The sequence below is a fragment of the Rhinoderma darwinii genome, chromosome 2 (assembly GCF_050947455.1).
Source record: "Rhinoderma darwinii isolate aRhiDar2 chromosome 2, aRhiDar2.hap1, whole genome shotgun sequence".
In the NCBI taxonomy this organism is placed as follows: domain Eukaryota; kingdom Metazoa; phylum Chordata; class Amphibia; order Anura; family Rhinodermatidae; genus Rhinoderma; species Rhinoderma darwinii.
The window spans coordinates 174,159,975-174,179,583 of NC_134688.1; the positions used below are offsets into that span (position 1 = coordinate 174,159,975).

At 40.2% G+C, this 19,609-nt stretch overlaps 1 protein-coding gene across 1 annotated transcript in view; it reads right to left on the reverse strand.

The window, feature by feature from the left end:
• COL4A1 (collagen type IV alpha 1 chain) overlaps window positions 1-19,609 on the reverse strand; it is a 167,266-nt gene that overhangs the window by 105,373 nt on the left and 42,284 nt on the right. The window contains exon 2 of the mRNA XM_075852497.1: window positions 4,783-4,839. Within this exon, the coding sequence (XP_075708612.1) occupies window positions 4,783-4,839 (57 nt within the window). The remainder of the gene's footprint in view (window positions 1-4,782; window positions 4,840-19,609) is intronic.

The following is a 19,609-nucleotide window of genomic DNA, read 5'->3' on the forward strand; positions in this document are numbered from 1 at the left end:
AAGACATGCCTCTGTCAGCAAGAACAGTTCATGACCGTGCCATCATGATGGCAAATCAGATTGAGGCATCCCAAGTGAAGGACATAAATACAGCTCTGTTCTTTTCTCTTGCTTTGGATGAATCAACTGACGTAAGCCATATATCTCAGTTCAGCATCATTGCAAGGTATGCTGTCGGTGACACGTTACATGAGGAAAGTCTTACTGTTTTGCCTCTGAAAGGGACAACAAGAGGGGATGATTTGTTCAAGTCATTCACTGAGTTCACTAAAGAAAAAAATCTACCAATGCATAAACTTATTTCAGTGTGTACTGATGGTGCTCCATGCATGGTAGGAAAAAACAAAGGATTTGTAGCGCTTCTTCGTGAACATGAAAAAAGACCTATCCTTAGTTTTCACTGCATCCTACATCAGGAGGCACTTTGTGCTCAGATGTTTGGTGAGCAGCTTGGTGAGGTGATGTCACTTGTCATTCAGGTGGTCAACTTTATTGTTGCCCGTGCTTTAAATGATCGCCAGTTTAAAACACTCCTGGATGAAGTTGGGAATAATTATCCTGGTCTGCTTCTGCACAGCAACGTGCGCTGGCTGTCAAGAGGGAAGGTGCTCAGCCGTTTCGCAGCTTGTCTGAGTGAAATACGAACTTTTCTTGAAATGAAAAACGTTGACCATCCTGAGTTGTCCAACACTGAGTGGCTCCTGAAGTTCTTCTATCTTGTAGATATGACTGAACATCTGAACCAGCTCAATGTGAAAATGCAAGGCGTTGGTAATACAGTTTTATCGCTTCAACAAGCTGTGTTTGCATTTGAAAATAAGCTGGAACTGTTTATCGCAGACATTGAAACAGGTCGTTTAATACACTTTGAAAAACTGGGAGAGTTTAAAGATGCATGCACAGCAAATGACCCTGCACAACATCTTGATATTCAGCAGCTAGCAGGCTTTACATCCAATCTCCTGCAATCATTCAAAGCGCGCTTTGGAGAATTTCGTGAGCACACTCGTCTTTTTAAGTTCATCACTCATCCACATGAGTGTGCACTGGACAGCACTGACCTGAGTTATATCCCTGGTGTCTCCATCAGAGATTTTGAGCTACAAGCTGCTGACCTGAAGGCTTCAGACATGTGGGTGAATAAGTTTAAATCACTTAATGAAGATTTGGAAAAACTTGCACGACAGCAAGCAGAGTTGGCAAGCAAACACAAGTGGAGAGAAATGAAACAACTCCAACATGCAGACCAGCTGATTGTCAAAACTTGGAATGCACTTCCTGTCACATACCAAACACTGCAGCGTGTGGGTATTGCTGTACTGACAATGTTTGGCTCTACCTATGCATGCGAGCAGTCTTTCTCACATCTAAAGCACATCAAGACTAACATACGTTCACGTTTAACGGATGGAAGTCTCAACGCCTGCATGAAGCTAAACCTCACCACGTATGAACCAGATTACAAAGCCATCAGCAAATCCATGCAGCACCAGAAGTCACATTAACGGTAGGAAGTATTCTATTCATCGTTGGTTAGCAACAGCATTAAAACGTTATTATGTTATAAAAAAAAGAGTTCGGAGATTTGTTGTTCTTTAAAATTAAATACAAGTCAATGTGTGCACTTTATGTACAGTGAGACTATTTAATAAAGTTCAATTATTTATTACGCTGGGTGTGCCTGCTTGTATGTACCACTTTAAGTAGTAAATGCTTTAGTTCCCTATGGGTCTGAGCCTCTCTTTTTTGTTCATTTTCTGTAAGACCAACACTTTTAAAAGGGCCACTGACAGATACAATTGCTCCAGCGGTCACTTAGTACACAAAGGAGTGTTCCTCTCTGCTGCACTAAGCCACCGCTGGACCTAAACAATAATTCGCTGTAAAATAATAAAATAGATAATTGACATAACTGACAATGCGTTGTGTGACATGTCCAACATTCCAGCTTCTTTCTTCTGCGAATGCCTCAAAGCTGGCATTCTCTCAACATCAGGTGGGAAGAATGCCAGCTTCCAGTCATGCGCAGGAAAAAGAAGAAGCCAGACTGCTGGACTGATGTCATGCATCGCAAGCTCACAATGTAAGTTATTTATTTAATTTTTTTACTGCTAATTACCATTGTTTCAGTCCAGTTGTGGCTTTATACAGCAGGGAGGAGCATTCCTTGCTGTACTAAGTGAACATTGGAGCGATTGATCTGTCAATGGCCCTTTAAACATATTGTACGGCTCTCGCGGAATTATATTTCAAAATATGTGGCGTTTACGGCTCTCTTAGCCAAAAAGGTTCCTGACCCCTGGTCTAAAGGAACCCATGAACGGAACCCCAACGCTGATGTGAACAATATTAGAATACTGGCGGGATTAGAATACCGGTAGTACCCATTTTCTACTGGAGAGTTTATGTTCACAGATGTCTTTTAACAATAATCAGTGTAATTCCACTGTCCTCAAAATTTAGTCACGCGTTGCAGTTCTGTGTGTGCTCCGTGCGGCATCAGTTGTTGATGTCTATTTATGTACACATTTCCTTTTTTTCTCTTCATTTCTTATGAACTGGTGTGTGAATCACGGACAGCACATAGATGTGTGTCCGTGTGCTGTCCCTGATTTTCGCGCACCCATTGACTTCAATGGGTGCGTGCTGTGCAAAAAACACAAGAATAGGACATGCAGTGAGTTTCAAGCAAAGGGAAACACGCTGCGTGAAAAACACTGCATGTGTGAATGGCCCCATTGAATTGCATAGGTCCGTGTGACGGCCGTTGTTTTAACGGCCGTTACACAGACGCATTCAACGTTCGTGTGAATAAGGCCTAACAATGAGATATAATGCCCTCTATTGGTTACAAGTGCAACTGTAAGGGCACAGCCAGACGTGGCGGAATTGCTGTGGAATTCCGATGCGGACAGTCCGCAGTGGAATTCACCAGCGGCCGTTTTTTACATTTGTTTCAATACAGTTTTAGGCAAGTTAGTTCAGACATTGCGGAAAACTCTGCTGCGGATCATAGGCTGCGGTGCGGAATTTTCCCTCCGCCGCATGCACTGTCTGTTGCGGAATTTCACTGCAGATTTCTGCCTTTGCAATGCAAAATCTGAAATCTGTGGCAAGTCCACTGTGTTTTCTGCAATGTCTGAATTACCTGTCAAATATGCAAATGTTGGTGCAGATTAGTTGCGTAATTGCCCCAAATCTGCACCAACATTTGCAGCGGAAAAACTCTGCCACGTGTGAACATGGCCTTAGACATAGGACTTATTCAAAAGAGCTTGTCCGTTTTGCATTTGCAGACAATGAACCTCTTTCATTCATGTGAATGTCCATATTGCGTCTGTCTGCGTTCCGTGTGTTTGTTTTTTTACTTCCATATGTCATCTGTTTTTCTCATCCTCAAGAAAAAGGAGAGACACATTTTTTCACAGCGCCACCGAGCAACAGATCCGTCAAAAACGACCGCACACTTGAATAAGTGATGAAAGTAGTGCATGCAGCAATTTTTTCACCATTAATACGTGTAAAATGTACATGTCAATAACCCCATTGACTATTATGTGTCTGTGCTCTCCGTGTGCAACCGGTGGACACACTGACAGCACACGGATATGAAATATGGTCGTCTGAATAAGCCCACAGTCATGAAAAATCAAAACGCTAATCCCACAACTCATACCATACTGTCTATATGGGGCTATTCACACAGTGTGGTTTTATTGCTGTTTATTCCAGCGAGTACCTCAAAATTACAACAAAATAGCACAAGTTTGCAGCGATTTACTTCTGTATTGCAGTGTATTATGCCTGTCAGTGTAAAACTGGCATTCTATAAGGCATATACTGTTGAAGACCTGAGTGCATTTGTTAGGCCCCCGACCGCCATAGAAACCATTGGCACCCTGCGATTATGTTGCGGGAGTGACAGATGGAGACCCCTTCCTCTAAAACCACCTAGATGCCGCGGTTGCTATTGATGGCGGCAACTAATGGGTTCAACTGCCGGGAACGGCCGGGCTTATGGCACATTGGTGTGAAAATTATCAATGCTGTAGCTTAATCGCCGCTGTGAAAAGGCAGTCAGTAAGGGGTTCTTAATTCAAAAATATTTAGTGGATAGTACAACAAGAAGATATACACAGAAGAACTGATTTTGCCATTTGTCATACCCTATATGAAAATGTGTGAGTTAAACTTTCCATAGGAATCCAGGCACAGTAATCCTACTACGTTTTTTTTTAATGAGGACTACCAGAAATGTTATGTACAAGGTCAGCGTGCGTTTACTGTACAGCTTCTTGGTTTTAGTGTCTCTATGCGGCCACACTTTATGTCATGTTCTCTGCCAGTTCAGGGATAACAGATCACATTAGGAAGATTTTAAATGTATTTTTTTCCGGTTTTTTTGGTGTACATTACTTGAAAAATAGGTAGCCTTAATGAGTGCTATCATCCATGTTATGTCAATTTCTTACATACCATTTAATGCTACCTGAATACACAGACGTTTTCTGGTGTCTATATTCTCCAATACTAGCTATAATAGCTAGACATCATAGATGGGGGTCCATTGCTCATGTCTTCCTACTAGCTAGACGAGAGTTCCGCTAATGAAAAGTAGCTACCGTTGTGGCGGACTCGGCTCAGCCATGTGTTACAATGTGTTGAATGGGCGTGATGTAATCATAGATTTCCCTTCTAGCAGTCGCTGAAGCAGAAATGTGTGGCCAAACGTGACAACTGGGAACTTGAAAAGCACAGAATTCAAACATTACGCATACTCACCTTTTGTCCTTTTACTCCGCTACAGTCACATTTGCTAGTTCCACACCCGTTGCATGCCTGGAAGTTAAAAAAAAAATGTGTTACAGATTTAAACACGTTAGACAAAAGACAACATATATACATGAGCATTGTTCTATAAAGCTGCACTTATATATTAGACCGTTATATAAGCAACAAAAACAGAAAGAAAAAAACAGACATGATTCGGAATGGTAATAACGAAGTGCCGTATATAGGGTAATGCTGTTGTGCAATGACCTTATCTTTTCCATGCAACGCATAGAGGGTTTGACTAGCACATTGGTCTGCCCCTTGCAGCTTTCTCCATCTGTTTCCATCACAGCACCATAACTCAGCTGACTCATGGCTGGCACTCAAGTATGGGAGCAATGCAGAATATCATTCCAATTCAGATCCATTTTACAACCTATCGTATACAAATCCTGCCAGATGTTTCCCTACGCTAGAAACAACTCATGACGCAATATTGTGCACATTCATAACCTATCAGTAGCACTATCAGCCGTTGATAGCAGCTGATAAATGTTACGCTCTGCATGAATTCCTATCGGCATGAACTGTTGCTGATGAATGTGTCCACCATCAGTCCATATTTTTCCTATTATCTCTCATTGCAGTTTTTGCAAACATTTCAGTTCATTCCTTTTTTTAATACCTTATTAGACTTCACTTGGTGCCTTGATGTTGTGTGCATTATAGGCCTTCACCCTGCCGGGATCTCAACCTAATAAGGAGCTATGGATCTACTGCTCTGCTTATCTCTGGAATTTCTAGCAACCTCTTCACTATGAAATTCTATGAAATATCTCATGTCTGGCTGTTATCCGAGCTGCATGCCTAGATTCTCCAGCATGGATTCCATGATATGGAGTGTTTAACTTCTTCACAAATGTATTTTATGACCCTATAACTGTTGTATTAGAGAACTAGTACATAACAGACAGGTTCTACTGTACAGTACATTTGGTATCTATAGGAAAAGAAAGTCACTGCCACTAAATTAAAACTTGTCCAGGACCAGAAGGAAAGTATTTTGGGCTTACAGAGATGCGCTATGTTTATTAATCCATAACGATGCCATTGGATGCCATGACATGAACCTATTATCAACTATATATGCCAATGGGTTGCAGCAGCAACATGCAAAGTACATATCACCTATGTAGTATATGCAACAACACTAAGATAGTCAATCGACTTAGTAGATGGGCCACAGAAGGTTGCGTACGTGTTCCCAACATCTCAATACCTAACAAACAAATTTACTTATTGGCCTATATTATCCTCCATGTTATTGTTTTCAGTAGATACTGAGCCATTTTAAAACATTTGTAATAACTCTAGTGACATTTGTTATTAGTTGGATCAGTAGATTTAAGAACATTTATAAGAGATGATGTACAGACTGAAGAAAATAAAACTACATTTTTGATATATCTCCGATTTTTTTAAATGTCACAGTTCAAGTACGTCTGCCGTTTATAAGATGAGAATGCATTAAATTATAAACTTTACGAAGGACAAATGTCTACAATCTCCTTATGCTTTCTAAATAAACAGCTGAATAATATATTGCACAAACAGCAGATTAAAAGAAGTCACTGATGCAGAATGAGACTAGAAGTCATTGCTGTTAATAATTGTATGTGAAGGTCAGTAAATGACATATACCTCGGATAGTAACCCTTTTCTTGCTGTATGGGTAGGATATGCTCTTTTTGCTGAAGTAATTTTTTTTTTTAGAAGAAATAGTTCTACATGTGCAATGAATGGACTATAAATTCATTTAAAAAGTATATAAAAATGTCCATATGAATGACTTTCCTATGGATTGACTGCATTGTATAAAATAAAGCTTTTGTACAAAAATATAAAAAGACTTGGCGCATTTGGTGCATGTGGAATTAGTTGGCATGAATGTAAGCCAGTGTAAAAATGAAGATTTCTAGCAAAAACATAGTAAAATATAAGGTGACTGATAAAAAATGGCATCAAATATTTAACAATAATGGCATGATATGGAAATCTCTTTCCCCAACCTGAGAAGGCAGTCTTGTTCTTAGCTTAAAGTGTACCTAGTCTGAGGCCAAAATCTTTGTGAAATTAAAATGTTTACTAAAGACAGATTAAATATTGCGTTCAATGGCAGCTGTAGAAATCTGTTTCAGTAAGCTCTCCCTACTGGAGGTTGCAGGCTACCAGAAGTGTATAATTTAGCCCTGTGGCTATACAAGGGATTTGGTGCTCTGTAGCCGTAAAATCAGAGCTCCGATCACTATAAGGAAATATTATGATATTAATAAGCACATTGGACCAATTAAAATGTTTACATCTTTTACGTATCATTGCTGTGAAAAATGGTTTGGTTTGGACGAACACAACTTAGATGTAGGTTCTCCTCTGAGTCAAGGTAAACACCTGGAGTGTCACTACTGGGTGCCTGTGCGACCAACTGTTATCAACTGGGTGCCAAAACAGTACTTTTACTGTTCTTATACTAATTTAAAAAAAAAAAAAGGCTCTATTCACACTTGTGTTTTTAGCCTCCATCGAGGGTTTCTGTTTCTGGTATTTTTGGACTGCAAGAATAGTGCAGTCTGCAGCCCTATTCTTGCGTAAACAAAAAATTTAAAGGAGCAAAATATACCCCATACAGCATCTAAACTGTCTCCCCAAATTGCCTCTAGGATGGAAGCAGGGACCAGGGTTGGGTGGGGAAGGGCAGGAAGACCAGTCAGAACAAAAGCACACAGTGGTATACAACTAGTACATTAAAACCGGTGGGCCTCAGGAAGGGAGAAAGATGGCGTATTATACATGTGATGTCATTATCACATGAGCTACTATACCATTTGGCAATTATTAAAGCAATGCTGACCACCAATCTTGGTGTGTTTGGATTTTTTTATTTTGCAATGAGCAGTGTTCGGTTTACATTTTTGCCTTTGTTTAGGCAAAAAAAAAACAAAACAATCCTTACACCTAGTTTACAGTGTCTTCTACAACTATGTTAGCAAACTGTAGCCAACGTGTCATATAAGTTCTTTCCACCAGTGACTCTCCAATAAAGTGAATGCCCAATAAAGCTGCCAACAGCACATTCCTGGTACTAGACAGATCTCCGATATCTTATAAACAATATCTGTGACGCAACACAATGCTAAAACGAACACCAGAATTTAGCCTGTGAGTTTTTTTTGTTGAAGATGGTAAAATACAAAAGCTTAAAAATGTGCACAGTTTTATAACGAATACTGAGCTTCTCTGCACCATAATGATCATGTTGGTAAAGTAAGCTGTAAGTTCTAATTTCTCCTCTAATACATTTAGTGAGTATATATAAAAAAAAAAAACGTTTCATGTACTTTATGTTTAATGGCTCATTCATCAGAACTAAACACATGTACAGCTATGTGCAAGGCTAAAAAAGGCTCTTATTTCTATAGTCTTCTATGTTTATTTAATATTCTTGGTGACTATGACATATTAACAATGATACACATATAAACATATATTTGGAACCAGCTATTTGTTGTATGATATTAGGTCTTGAAAATGTCAGTCAAATCACACTGTATACATTTCCATCTCCTAATAGTCATTGTCATAAACAATACCAGCATTAAACAACTGTCAGACTATATTAGGCCCTGTTAACAAAGGCATTAAAATACTGTACGGCATATGAAGCGAGAGCCTTTTAACTCTCAGAGAAGACAAAACCATGAGCTTCAAGGACTAACCCCTTAATGACTGGAGAATTTTTGGCCTTAATGACACGACCAGTGTTTAGTGGGAATACGCACATGCTAGTCAAATAAAAATGACTGAAAGAGGTTAATAAAAGATTTCTTTTATATATATATATATATATATATATATATGTGTGTGTGTGTACCTTTTAAACTTGTCGCCTTAGTAAAAATGTGTTCTAATGCTATTCTATGCAATTATGTGGAGCAAACCAAAAATAGAATTTAAACTTGCTATTCTTATTATTATAAGTATATACTGTAAATAATGGTTAGGTTGTTCGCTGAATAAAATAAAAGCATTACAGATTACTCTGAAATAAATATGCACAAGTTCCTAACTATAGACATGTCATAGAGACAGGTCATAAAATGGGGTGCAGGCACTGAAACCTTCACAAATCACAAGAACAAAGAGGCTGTGGTGAACTTCAGGGTGCAATGCCCTTGGGCTGGAGGCACACAGAATCCGCAGCAAAATTCCATAACAAAGAACAGTACTATATGTAGAGGTTCAGATAGCACCTGCTCGGGGTGGTGCACGGATAGGGGCCCAACCCAATTCCGAATCAGTAAAAAGTATCCGGAACACAAACTGGAGTTGAGATTTTTATTTATCTTATTGCCAGTGGCTGAGTGCAACCTTTATGGCACCATATTCAGCGGCCAGCAGCTTTACTAGGCTTACACAACAGTCCCCAGCAGGGCCTGAAGAAGGTCAACAAGACCGAAACGTTGCACTCGGCCACTGACAAAAAGATAAATAAAAATCTCAACTCCAGTTTGTGTGCCGGATACTTTTTAAAGAAGAGTACTATGCAGGTGATGGGGGTTTTAACAAAATCAGTGTGAATAATTGGATTCTAGGTATGGCCCAAATTTTCATTTGTGCCACAAATCTACAATCAAATCCGCCACAAAATCCACAACAAAATCTGCATGTAGGACTTGTAGGTGGATTATATTTTACACTGTGTGTGAATTTAGCCTTAATCTCTTGTCCGCCTCGCTCAGCTTCACTTGGCCTACGGAAATTGTCACTATAATACTGTATGCCAATAGATGGGAATAAGAAGGATAATTTCCTTAAAAATGTACAAATTTGATGACTTGTTTGAAGACAACAATTTGTTCAATGTCCATCTAAGATCTACTTCAACGTTGGTTATTAAAGTGACTTGATGACAAAAGTGTTGTCAATTATATTGTGAAAAAGAGGGACATATATGGGAGATCTTCTTACTAACAAGTAAAAAGAGACAAAACAAGACATAAAAATTAAACCAGAATTACATGAGGAGGAAGGAACTTCCACCTGCATCCTGCTGAGGAATGTGAAATTTCCTCTTATAAGAATAGGAAGACAATGTTACAAAAACTCCCCAAGATAAATAATGGACTCCAAGTCTATTTTCATAAGATAGTGCTATGTCATGACACTTTTTATATTGCTGAGTTGTTGTACAGATCTACTGAGATATTACAAGGTTTATAGCGTTCTTAAATTATTATTACCAGATTATTATTTAGTTACAGATATATTTACTGTCAATTTAATCCAATGTTTTCTTTAGTGTTTTAAAATGTAGTACAAAAGAAGTATCATAGATAATAATAGTCCATTAAATGCCTTGACCAAATAAGCCTCTCCATGACATGGTGAATAGGGAAGATTTACTAATGCTGTATAACTCTTGGATGGCTTAGTTTATGCGGCCTTTTTTGCTTAACCATGCCCCCTTTCCGAGGCAATTTTAAAAGGGTGTCGTGAGGCCAAAGCATCTGTGCTTTTCGGCATATTGGCTTCATAAATATGTCTAAAACTTTATGCGACATTATGCACCAGAAACTCCCAATGTTTATGGACAGTCCATCCCCCGTGCTGCCGCATATGCTAGGAAATTCACATTTTACTTATTTTGGTCTTTAGGAATTGATAAAGGATCTGCATCTTATTATCAAAAACTCCCTCCAGCAACAATTCATTACATAACACTTAAAATATAGGCTGCTTGCTTTCATCTATAAAAGATAAATAAAAGTATTTTAAAATCCTACAACTTATAAAACAACACCAGAACAGAGAATACAATGTACATTCATCCCAATAACTATTGCTTATACCATTAATGAAGAGTTTCATTCAGCAGTAAAATTGTATTAATAATTCTACAATAATTCCTAATATCATGCTTATTAATTGCTCAAATCTGGACCTTGGTCAATGAAAGAGTTTTCCAGAATTAGAAAAACTTGTCTGCTTACTCCAAAAAAACTGTGTCTACAGGTTGCGTGTGATATTACATCTCAGCACCATTAACTTCAAAGGAGTTGAGCTGCTAAACCAGACACAACCAATGATCAGGTGTGGCGCTGTTCCTGAAATAAAGCAGCCAAATAATTTCAGTGTATTTGTTAAGCAGAAAAATAAAACAATTGGTTAAGAATCTGAATAGTTGACTACATACTCTGCTTTAACGGTGGACTCCCTTGTAGAAAACTCAACAAAAATAAAAATAAGGACTTGCATGTGTGTACATTGTGTTCTAAAGCACTTGGAATTCAGAAAGGACTCTAGATGACTAAATTGCATTCTCCTCTGCTGATCTATTTCTATGTTTCTAGCATTCTTAAAATATTATAAATACCATATTAATATATAGTTCCTATCAATGAATCAAATGTTTTATTTAGTGTTTTAAAATGTAATGTGCATAAAACAAATGTAGGTTAAAATGGTCCATTAAATGCCTTGACCAGCTAAGCCTATACATGAGATGGTACTGTCAGTGCTGTCCAGGGTCCTGACTAATAAAGGTAGAACTAATAAAAAATAAAATAAAAAAAAAGTTAAAAAAAAATTTAAAGTCTTTATTTTCAGAGACCTCTATATACAGAATTATGTGACAATAAATAGTATTATAAGTGACAGCCAGCACGGTTTTACAAAGGACAGAAGCTGTCAAACCAACCTGATTTGTTTTTATGAAGAGGTAAGCAGAAGCCTAGACAGAGGGGCCGCTATGGATATAGTGTTTTTGGACTTTGCAAAGGCATTTGACACTGTCCCTCATAGACATCTAATGGGTAAATTAAGGACTATAGGTTTAGAAAGTATAGTTTGTAATTGGATTGAGAATTGGCTCAAGGACCGTATCCAGAGAGTTGTGGTCAATGATTCCTACTCTGAATGGTCCCCAGTTATAAGTGGTGTACCCCAGGGTTCAGTGCTGGGACCACTATTATTCAACTTATTTATTAATGATATAGAGGATGGGATTAATAGCACTATTTCTATTTTTGCAGATGACACCAAGCTATGCAATATAGTTCAGACTATGGAAGATGTTTGTGAATTGCAGGCAGATTTAAACAAACTAAGTGTTTGGGCGTCCACTTTGCAAATGATGTTTAATGTAGATAAATGTAAAGTTATGCATCTGGGTACGAAAAACCTGCAAGCATCATATGTCTTAGGGGGAGCTACACTGGGGGAGTCAATTGTTGAGAAGGATCTGGGTGTACTTGTAAATCATAAACTAAATTTCAGCATGCAGTGTCAATCAGCTGCTTCAAAGGCCAGCAAAATATTGTCGTGTATCAAGAGGCATGGACTCGCGGGACAGGGATGTAATATTACCACTTTACAAAGCATTAGTGAGGCCTCATCTAGAATATGCAGTCCAGTTCTGGGCTCCAGTTCATAGAAAGGATGCCCTGGAGTTGGAAAAAATACAAAGAAGAGCAACGAAGCTAATAAGGGGCATGGAGAATCTAAGTTATGAGGAAAGATTAAAAGAACTAAACCTATTTAGCCTTGAGAAAAGACGACTAAGGGGGGACATGATTAACTTATATAAATATATGAATGGCGCATACAAAAAATATGGTGAAATCCTGTTCCATGTAAAACCCCCTCAAAAAACAAGGGGGCACTCCCTGCGTCTGGAGAAAAAAAGGTTCAACCTGCAGAGGCGACAAGCCTTCTTTACTGTGAGAACTGTGAATTTATGGAATAGTCTACCGCAGGAGCTGGTCGCAGCAGGGACAGTAGATGGCTTTAAAAAAGGCTTAGATAATTTCCTAGAACAAAAAAATATTAACTGCTATGTGTAGAAATTATTTACTTCCCCTTTCCCATCCCGCTTCCCCTTTCCCATCCCCTGGTTGAACTTGATGGACATGTGTCTTTTTTCAACCGTACAAACTATGTAACTATGTTATGAGGTACATGTAAAAAATTATTTTAGTTCTTTTGTAAAAATTTCCATTGAGAGTATTACTAAGTGCATACTATTAAGGTGGATGTAAGGAAAAGTTGTGATGCTAAACTAATTTTACCTGCCACATCTATTTCCGTCAGTGCAAACGACACAGACAAATACTGCATGATAATTCGGTGGTTAGCATTGTCGTCTTGTAGAACTGTAGTCATCAGTACTCATCAGTTTAAATGCAACTAGGGCATCTACATGGAGTTTGCATGTTCTCCCCATACGGATTTCTAATCACACTGGATGTGTGTCTGAGATGGGGAAATAATATGGTAATACCCACAAGGTGAGAGCTTAGTGAGAACATCTTTGGACAATGATACTAAATATATTACATGGCCAAAAGTAGAACAGTAGAATGGGGCGTATTGAAAAGCTTGAGACAATTTGATAAATCTCGCCTTGCTGGACCAACAACAGTCATGAAGCGACAAGCAGAAGCTGTGAAGGGTTCTAGTGCATTATAGCTAAATAATTATCTGTTCTCAATTGCAATACTCAATACTGTGCTCGAAATTGCCTCTAAAAGAAACATGTGCAAAAGACCTGTTTATGGAAGCTTCATGTATTAGGTTTCTAAAGCCAACCATCCAATCTGTAGAATGAAGTTAAATACGCTGTTTAGTGTAGAGATCTATTTCAACCAACTCAGAGCTATAAGGACCCCCTGGCTGGGATCCCCTCGATAAGCTAGACTGGAGGGCCGCTGTAAGTTGTCATCGCTTTGATAGACCCAGCATGACCTTGGATTGCACTACCGCCCATTTATTTAAATGGATGCCATGGCGATATGAGCTATTCGTCTAGGGACTCTGCCAGACTCGTGGCGATCAGATGATCAGCCTTAATTTGGAGAAAGGGTTGTTATGATGTGAATATAAAATGTAACAGTATATTGGCACAGTAATGTTGAAATTAGCTCAGTAACAGAATACAGTTGGGAGAAGGAAGAAGTAGTACAGACAAAAGACTTGGCTTCAACGCTGAGTCTGCAAGTGGCTGCAAGGTCAAGCCTGTTTACATTGACTGCTGTCACGTTGGGTTCGTGGACCCACTGGGCCGTACCGTCTTGGCAGTAAGGCAGCTGGCCAACAGGACGCAAGTCTATAGTTCGTATAGTTACCTGTGGCAGCTCGGACAGTAGCAAGGCAGGCTTGGCAGGAACTTGGCAGCAGGTGAACGTCAGGCGTGGAGAACCAGGACAGGCGTGGTATACAGCACAGCACGCCACTAGATCAAGATACAAGTATAGGATACAGGAACAGGAGCACTGGGAGCCGGAAACACTAGCTCAGGCAAAGAACTAGGGGGCTGGACCCCTCTTATAGTCCAGAGTACTCACGGGTAAAGGTTCATGAACGAGGTCAGGTGCGCGAGGGATCCGGCTGTGGTGAGTAGACGCGAGCGCTGGCTTCTCCTGTGGAGGAGGCTGGGGCCAGCGCTTGCCAACTCGTGGCTGTGGATGTCAGGGGCAGAACGGAGCTGACAGCCCGCAGACACGGACATTGCAACTGCTATGGAATAAGTCTCTATCTTGCAGCAACCTGTATGGACAAGTCTTTATCTTGGGTTACTGCTCCCTGTTATCATCTACACTATGTAGAAACCACTAGCAGTAAAATCTTAACACAGACTATATTATAAAGTATTTGTGTGGAACCCCTTTAAGCTTTTAAACACATTTTATCAAGGTCTGTATATTTATTTATGGTTGACAAGATAGATACATTTTATTTTACAGATAAAGTTATTAATTTTTCAGAATAATCTTCATTGAAAGGTTAAATGTGAGCAGATAGTTTAAATAATTTCTTATTTTACTGCAATTTAGCAACAATTGACATATTTTAATCTATTTGGCTGATTTAATATTTGGTTATTACTGTGTCTTACAAATGCTAACTTATGTCACTGTGGGAATTTTTGCCATTCTTTTCAGGACATGACTAACACCTGTTTGCAATGTGTAATTTAAAAACCTAGTAAACACACACAGAAACAAGTATTCTGTTTGGTATTCAATTCCCTCTTTAACTGGTAGTTGGCACAATGCCATAAAAACCAGCGTAAGGGCATGACCAGACGTGGCGGAATTGCTCTGGAATTCCACTGCGGACAGTCCGCAGCGGAAATCCGCAGCGTACACGTTTCTCCATTGCCTTCCACAGCATTGTAGTTGGGTTCGTTTACACGTTGCAGACAATTCCGCTGCGGAGCATAGGCTGCGGTGCAGAATTTGGTGTCCGCAGCATACACTGACTGTTGCGGACGTGTAGCGGACTTGTTGCGGACTCATTGCGGAATTTCTCCATTGAATTCAATGGAGAGTCAAAATTCCGCAATGAAGTCCGCAGATATTATGTGTGCTGCTGAGCGTATTGGTTTTACTAACATGACATTTCTTCATTCTGGCTGGACCTATGTATTTCTAGGTCTACAGCCAGACTGAGGAAGTCAATGGGGCTCCCGTAATTACGGGTGACTATGTGTGTGCACCCGTAATTACGGGAGCGTTGCTAGGCGACGTCAGTTATTAGTCACTGTCCAGGGTGCTGAAAGAGTTAAACGATCGGCAGTAACTGTTTCAGCACCCTGGACAGTGACTTCCGATCACAATTTACATCAACCTGTAAAAAAAATACATGTTCATACTTACCGAGAACTCCCTGCTTCTTCCTCCAGTCCGGCCTCCCGGGATAACGTTTCAGTTCAAGTGACGGCTGCAGCCAATCACAGGCCAATCACAGGCTGCAGCGGTCACATGGACTGCCGCGTCATACAGGGAGGTCAGGCTGGATGTCAAGAGAGGGACGCGTCACCAAGGCAACGGCCGGTTAAGTATGAATTTCTCTTTCTTTTACTAGGGAAAGGGCTGTCCCTTCTCTCTATCGTGCCCGGCCATTCAGCGCCTTTCCACGAATGAAGCGACTGGTACCTTTTGTACCAGTGACGCTTAAGTCGATGAAAGGCGCTGACTGACTGGCAGGGAAAGTCATCCTGCCCAGCCAATCAGCGCCTTTCATAGACGCTGTGTTCAACCCCCTGGAGACCTGCGCAGAAGAGAGCAGGTCTCCATGGCTGCCGGACGGCGTGGGAGCGGGAATAAGGTGAGTTTGTAATTTTTTATTTTTTTTTTAAATTGTAATAGAAGTGTGGCTGTATCTGCGGGGGGGACTTTGTCTACACGGGGGACTTTATCTATGGGGGGTGTCTATCTACAGGGGGACTATATCTACAGGGCTGGGCTATATACAGGGGGACTATATCTGCTGGGCTATATACAGGGGGACTATATCTACAGGGGGGCTATATACAGGGGGACTATATCTACAGGGCTGGGCTATATACAGGGGGACTATATCTGCTGGGCTATATACAGAGGGGGACTATATCTACAGGGGGGCTATATACAGGGGGACTATATCTACATGGCTGGGCTATATACAGGGGGACTATATCTACAGGGGGGCTATATACTGGAGTGGGCTGTCTATAGAGCACCATATACAGGGGTGGTCTATATAGTATATAGCCCCCTGTAGATATAGCCCACCCCTGTATATGGTGCTCCATAGATAGCCCACCCCAGTATATAGCCCCCCCTGTAGATATAGTCACCCTGTAGATATAGCCCACCCCTGTATATAGCCCACCCCTGTAGATATAGCCCCCCTGTGTATAGCCCACCCCTGTATATATAGCCCCCCTGTGTATAGCCCAGCCCTGTAGATATAGCCCAGCCATGTAGATATAGCCCAGCCCTGTAGATATGGTCCCCCTGTAGATATGGTCCCCCTGTAGATATGGTCCCCCTGTAGATATAGTCCCCCTGTAGATATAGCCCACCCCTGTATATAGTCCCCCTGTAGATATAGCCCACCCCTGTATATAGTATCCCACAAATAGCTCCCCCCTATAGAGCTCCACAGAAAGCCCACCCCTGTATATAGCCCCCTTGTACATATAGTCCACCCCTGTATATAGTGCTCCACAGATAGCCCACCCTTGTATATAGTATATACAGGGGTGGGCTATCTGTGGAGCACTATATACAGGGGTGGACTATCTAGTGTAGCACTATATACAGGGGTGGACTATATGTACAAGGGGGGCTATATACAGGGGTGGGCTATCTGTAGAGCTCTATATACAGGGGTGGGCTATATCTACAGGGGGCTATATACAGGGGTGGGCTATCTGTAGAGCACTATAGAGGGAGTTATTTGTGGGACACTATATACAGGGGTGGTCTATATGGGGGCACTATCTACAGGGGCTCTATGGCAGGTACTATCTACAGGGGGCACAGTGTGTGTGTGGGACACGGTGTATGGTGCTATTATAATTAGAGGTGCAGTGTATGGCGCTATTATATTTAGGGGCGTAGTGTGTGGTATAATGATAACTTTATCTTTATTTATAAGTGCAGAAATGTTGGTAAAGTGAGGAGCTGAAGACATCTGAGCGGTAAACTGCAGAAATGGGCGGTGACCGGGAGAATTCATCATAGAGGTCTGGACCGGATGGAGAAAAAGAACTAGAATCTGAGACGTCACCGGTGAGTCACCTAATGTAAATGTTCACTCTGCCTCTAATCAGCACTGTAGTCACTGTATGATCTGCAGCGAGATGATGGGTGGTATGATTATGATAGGATTTATTTTTGTGAAACTGCATCTCCCAGCATATCCTTACCATTGTTCGGGCTATGCTGGGAGCTGTAGTTTTACGCCATACAAACCTATACGGCAGGGGTTGCACTAAATTGAGCTGTATTTGTTCTGGGGCTGTATATATGTACCGAACTTTGTTCTGGTGTTGTGTATAGAACCATATTGCTTGTGAAATGTACAAATAATTTTATGCTCGCATTACATAAAAAGAAATGACACGTCGATTGGTAGAGAAAACAAACACGGTGAGGGGGAAGGAGATGTCGGGAAAGAGGTTTGGGGGGGGGCGCCAAACTGAATCTTTGCCCCGGGTGCTGGAAAACCTAGCTACGCCTCTGTCCCCTCAATACGCAACGGCTAGTCCGCATCAATTTAATGCCCATTTTAGGCAGAGCCGCAACATAATCTGCAACGCAGATCCTGTGCGGCATTGATGCGGTCAGAGTATGCAGAACTCCGCCATGTCTGGACATACCCTAAGAATCCTTCTGTGTGATACTTTTATTTGCAGTTATGAAAAAAATACAATTATTTAAAAGATGGATATATATATACTTGATTCATACCCCTGTATATTCGTTTCCTGAATATGTGCCACATACGTCCCTTTGTCAAGTCCACATCCTATACAATATACTTATCGGTTGTCTCGGAATGAGTCTAAAGGCTTGAGAATGTACAGGAAGCTGATAAATGATATATTGAATATACAATGAATATTCACAAGCAGCCATTTTGATTAAGATAAACATAAAATTTGGTTATTTAGGCTTTGTTCACATTAGCGTTTTTGCTAGTTCATCAGCGTTTCCGTTGTTTTTAATTTCTAGCGCTATTATTGCCGTCGAAAATACTAGAACTCCAATGGAAGCCCGACAGATTCTATTATAAGTCAATGGGTTTCCGTGAACGATTGTCAGTATCCGACATAAAGTAGGTGTCATGGTTCAGTTGTGACCGGAAGTCATGACACTAGTGTGAACAGAGCCTAAAACAAATAAACCCTCACACACTGCAAAATATTCATCCAAACACATAAAAAAAACTACACTTTTGTAATTTGTCCTGCTGTCTGCTATTTAAGACGGAAAAGTATTATTGTGTAGAGAATATGAACACACCGAGGAAAGCTGTGGAAAACAATACAGAAGAAAGATTAGATATTTGGTCATTTAATCATTTGTCTCTGCTTTTGTGTAACCCTATGTTTCTAACACAATCCACTCATACAAGTTCTATTGCTTGCATAAGAAAGAAGATGGTTATCTGTACTTTCTAACCAAAATTACAATAATAAATAAAATGTTCTTGTTTATTTGTCCATTCAAATGTTAAAAATGATATTTTAGCATATAAAACTTGCGGTCTTATTTTCTGCCAGGACATCTGTAGGATTCCTGAAAGAATTGAAAAATGTACTGTGTACTCCAACTTGGCAATATACATCTCACCACCAGATGTATTCCCTGTATGATTCTGCTTCAAGAACAGCCAAAGCATATATTCTAAACGCTTTAAAATCTATGTTTAATGTACATTACTTCCTCGAGCCATATTTGAACAATATGTGTATACATTTTATTAGTAGATGAATTCTTGGACAGGTGACACGAAGTGTTACATTTATTTGAACCAAGCTTATAAAAGGCCACTGCTCCCCGCCTTGTGTTGTTTTTTTTTTTTAAATTGTTCTCCTTATGTAGCAGACAGGTGGCTGTTCCTCTCCCTAGTTTTCCTTTGTAGGTAAGCTCCAAGTATATCATTAAACTTAATAGATTCAGCTTTGTTTGGTTTCTGTTTTGCAAACTTTGAGGCTATATCCTAGGTTAGGCTCTTCCTATCCCAGGTAGTGTGTTTTACTTTATGGGAAAGTTTCCATGGCCTTGTATTTCTGATATAATCCTCTCTATTTAGTCTTCTCTCTCTAGTCTAGAACTCTGGATTGGGAGACGCCAACCTGATCAGCTAAGGATGTGTCGTTACGTAGATCCGTTTACATGGGACTGCTAGCAGAATATTAAAAAATTGTTTATGTTCTCAATCTATTTCATGTACCAGTGGGAAGATTCTGACAACATTCTTTTGAACCACTAGAAGAGGCAAACCT